The following is a 4,691-nucleotide window of genomic DNA, read 5'->3' as shown; positions in this document are numbered from 1 at the left end:
GATTTTTTAAAGGTTTTACACATGTGAGTATTTTGGGTTATAAATAAAAAATTTTAATTTTGATAAAATATTACAGTTATGTAATGTTTTGACATAAAATACAATAATTTTTTAGTTAAAAAATTTATTTTTTTAGTAACTTATAAATTTCAAATACAAGTGACTCATGGTATTTCTTGTATTTGTAGTTTTTTTTAAAATTTCAAGTTTAACGAATAAATAAATAATCACCAGTTATTTCACAAATCTAGCTAGTGAGTATGGTTTCCGTCAATGAAATTTAGGTGAAGTGAAAATATTAACATGAGAGGCAATGAAATTTAGGTGAAACAAAATATGAAAGTGAGAGACAATGAAATTTAGGTGAAAATACTAGGCACTAATTATAGGTGCCTTTCACATATTTTGATAGACAGAAAATATATTGTTCTTGTTTTAGAAATTTAAAAGTATAAAACATTCTCCTCGTCTCAGTTCAGCCAAAGGGTTTCAAGTTGAGGGATTTTGTTGATTTTCAGGACTAAGGTTAAAAGCATTGTTTAGATTTAAAGTTGATGCTTTTATAGGGGTTACAATTTAAACTTCCAATTGAGTGCACAAAAATCATGATTCTAATGATGAATTATGAACGAGATACTTATATTCCACCACATCCCCGCAATCATACTTCTGAACATATTTTCATGTTCGGGGGACCTCATCTCCGCCCAAAGTCTCTTGCTTATAAGATCCTCATCCCATTATCTTTGTGACCTTCTAAGGTCCTTCCCAATTTGGGGCTAACTTTCCTTTCTCTCCGACTCCTAACACCTCAATCTTCCTTAACACCAAGTCTTCTTGTTGGAAAATCCTTTCTTTTACCCTCCTTTTATAGTAAAGGGAGGCTCTGCGCGGATGCTTCGCATTACGGGTTTTGGCTTCGTCCCTGACCTTGTCAATAAGGTCGAGAGCAAGCCTCATTCCTTCTTCATTAATTTCCGCTTCATAAGCTTTAACCTTTGATAATCCGTGGGTGATCTCAAGGGGCACCACTGTCTCGGCTCCGTAGACCAACATGAATGGGGTAGCTTTAGTTGTATCTTTGTACGTAGTATGATATGCCCAGAGTATAGCTAAAAATTCGTCGACCCAAGTGTTTCTTGGGCTTTCGGCCCTCTTTTTGAGTCCATCAAGGATGATCCGATTAGCGACCTCTGCTTGCCCATTTGCTTGGGGATGGGCAATTGAGATGAATTGAAGTTCTATGATGTTATCATTACAGTACTCCTTAAACTTTTCATTGTCGAATTATCGCCAATTATTCGTAACGAGGATGTGTGGGATTCCAAATCGACATATTACATTCTCCTAGAAGAAATGAGAAATTTTCTTGGTGGTTATCTTGGCAGTGCTTTGGCCTAAATCTACTTAGTGAAGTAGTCAATTACAACCACGATGAGCTTCCTTTTTTCCGATGCTACAGAAAAGGGACCTAGTATGTCCATTCCCCATATTGCGAAGGGGATGGGGGACCTAATGGACGTAAGCCTCTCTAGGTGCTATCGAACTACAGAAACGTGCCTCTGGAATGTATTACACTTTTTCACATAAGCCTTTGCACTGGCTAATATGGATGGCCAGTAAAACCCCAGCTGGGTTATCTTATGAGTGAAGGCCCTGCCCCTAAAGTAATGTCCGCAAATCCCTTCGTGGGCTTCCTTCAGTGCCTCCTCTAGCTAATAAGGTCTTAAGCACTTCAAATATGGGATTACGAAAGACCTCTTGCATAAAAGACCTTTAATTAAAGAATACCTCAATGCTCTTACTGATAACTTGCGTGCCTCTTGGGCATCATCCGGGAGCCAACCCGTCTTAAGGTGGTTCTCGATGGAGTCAATCCATCAACTAGTCAAACTAATTAGTGTTATCAAGTTTATAGCATGAATTATCGGGATCCTCAGGACTTGGAAGTAGATACTTCTTGGATAGTTTTCGATTTCAGATTAGGTGAACTTGGAAAGGGTGTCGGATGTAGTGTTCTTCTCTCTCGGTACATGTTCCGCGTACCATTTATCAAATTGAGTCAATATTCCTTTCATGACCCTTAGGTAATTGGCCATGGTATCATCTCACTACCACATAAATGGCTTTCAGCAACGTCCAAAAATGATGTTGCCACAAAAAAATGTAGTCTTATGTGACAAGAAATTGAAAAAAATGATATATAGCAACATCATAACCAAATGTTACTTTAAATGTTATCTTAAATTTGGTAGGCCAACATCCTTATACATGTTGCCTTAGATATGCAAAAAAATTAAAAAAAACGGGGGAAAAGTCCCGCTCTACCTAAAATAACCCACACAAATTAAAATAAAAAACTTAGAAAAGAAAAAACACAAACACAAGTTCATCTTACTCTCCACACAAACACTCTCTCGCTGCTGCTCATCCGCTCATCTCGCCGTCGCACATCTCCCCGCCGCACATCTCACTGAAGCTTCTCATTTAAAACTCTATTTCATCATTTCAGCTATGTTTCAAAGCTCCACTTAGGTGTAATTACAGGTACAAACTTGATTTAATTTGTTAATCTAGGGTTTATAATCCTTAATTTTGGGGCATTTTTTTATTATTTGTTTACAAATTCTAATTTTAATTTGTTAATTATGGGGATTTCAAATCCTAATTTTGGGGGGTTAATATTTGTGCCCTATTTATATCGGTTCCGATTGTTAGATTTCTCTACGAGCTTTACTGGTCTATGGTATGCGATTGTTTCGATGTTTCGAGTGCTTTATTTTTGTTGAATTTGTTGAATTTATAGTGTGATTTCATGTTTTGTGTTTGTGTAGGTTTGCGGTGACTTGTCGTTTCAGAGGTGCAAATCGCGATTGATTCAGTTGAGTTTTCCGATAGGGAGGATGATGAAGGCGTTGCTTCGGATTTTGCGGATATTGTTACTCAAATGGCTCAGGACGTGAGTCATTTTTGTCGAGTTCATGTAATATTATGTATTTATGTTGTGATAAGAGTTTAGTGTTGGTTTGCGCTTTTTGTTTGTCTCGAGAAATGTTGTAGTTATTGGAATTGAACTAAGTTGAGCTAAGTTTAGTGAAGTGGAACTTGAGTTTGAGGGAGTGGTAGTGTGGGAATATAATATGGATTTATGTAGTTGATTTTCTATAATACTGTAGGTGATTTATTTGGATGGTGTTAAATAGTTAGAAACCAGATAATGAATTTTTGTCTGGATTGTACATGTAGAATATGGTGGTGAGTTGCACGTGCCGAGATAAATGGATAAACCAACAATTTGTATCACGAGTAACTACAAGCGCTTACCTAAATAGTACATTTTCTTCTAAACATTAGGGGTCATAAGTGTCAATGTTTTTTATTGTTGTTGTAGCATTGTGTAATATTCTTCGTTTGTGTAGAGTATTTTTAGTAGGGTATGATGAAATCCAAACATTTTTCCCCATATAAAAATGAAAGTAGGCATGTCCTAATTCGTAAAAGTTATATGCTGTTATTGCTTATAAACTAGTTTGATACACTTGTTAGATAAAAACAAACACATTCCTACTCTAACAGGTTTGGAATTTACTAGTTCAAGTTTGTTTTCATTCAAACTCTTTGGTTCCCTTGAAGCACGTAAGGAATCCAGGCTCCAATTATATTTAGTTGTAAAAAGTTTTTACATAATTGTTGTAAATAGATTTAGGCGATGTTGAGGTGTTAGGGTGTTGTAAAGCCAAAGATATATAACCATCTACCTGGTAAATGAGGTGGAGCCAAAAATTGTACTACCTGTATTTGATTTGCTAAAGCACTTGAGCTTATTGGTTAGAAGTTCAAATAATTTATAAAATATTGGGTAAATGATGATATCATGCTTATGAACTTTTTCATTTTTGTGTATGAAGCACCTTCTTAATTATTTTATCCGCAAGCAGTTTGCTAATTATGTGAAACTGTGCTTGGAGTTGTTTGCTTATTTATGATCACAAGTTCACCTTGCAAGGAGTCGTTCAATATTATTAAAGTACTACTGATGAATTAGATATATGGTGTGCAAATTGACTTATCTCGGAAGCGGGAACATATTAAGGTTCACTTCAAAATGTATGAGGGTAAACCAGAAAACACCACTTCAGTTGTGGCTGAGATTATGATGATAAATCATATATTCGTTCATGGTTAGAAGCATCAATGCCTAGGGAATAAACTGAATTGAATCGAACAAAGTGAGCACACCTCACATTTATATTTGTCATAAAATATTTCAGGTTATTTATAGGAGAGAGATTGTTGTATTTATTTAGTTTACCTGGAGTCTACCCGTGTTATATTCCCCACCGCGTCATTCCATACACAGACATATTTGATAGCTTGTCTGTTGATAATATCTTTCTTATGGGCTACAATTTATGTGTTCAATACCGTGCTTTGGAAATCCTTGTATTAGCAAATTCTCGGTGGTCTGCCCAATTTCTTCTTTTATTGTATTTTTCCATATATTTGTATATTTTATTCTTTTTCTGCATCAGTGACAATAATTCGTTTCTATCCTTTTAGGTCGAGACAGTGACATAATTTGGTGTTATTTTTCTTCTTTTTGCTCTAGGGCTGTAGTTCTCCACATCAAAGGTTAGTTGATATTTGTTTGTTTTTTTGCCCTGTACAAGCTGAGCTACATTGAATTAGTG

General features: G+C 35.6%; 1 protein-coding gene across 1 annotated transcript; it reads right to left on the bottom strand.

Moving 5' to 3' along the window:
• Positions 1 to 756: 756 nt before the first annotated feature.
• Positions 757 to 1,491, bottom strand: LOC141666075 (uncharacterized). Its single transcript, XM_074472057.1, has 2 exons — positions 1,431 to 1,491; positions 757 to 1,241 (listed from the first exon to the last, which is right to left on the bottom strand). The coding sequence occupies exons 1-2, from the start codon at positions 1,489 to 1,491 to the stop codon at positions 757 to 759; spliced, it is 546 nt and encodes a 181-aa protein (XP_074328158.1).
• Positions 1,492 to 4,691: the final 3,200 nt, after the last annotated feature.

Source organism: Apium graveolens, chromosome 6 (genome assembly GCF_009905375.1).
Source record: "Apium graveolens cultivar Ventura chromosome 6, ASM990537v1, whole genome shotgun sequence".
NCBI lineage: Eukaryota > Viridiplantae > Streptophyta > Magnoliopsida > Apiales > Apiaceae > Apium > Apium graveolens.
This window is presented reverse-complemented; position numbering and strand designations above follow the sequence as displayed.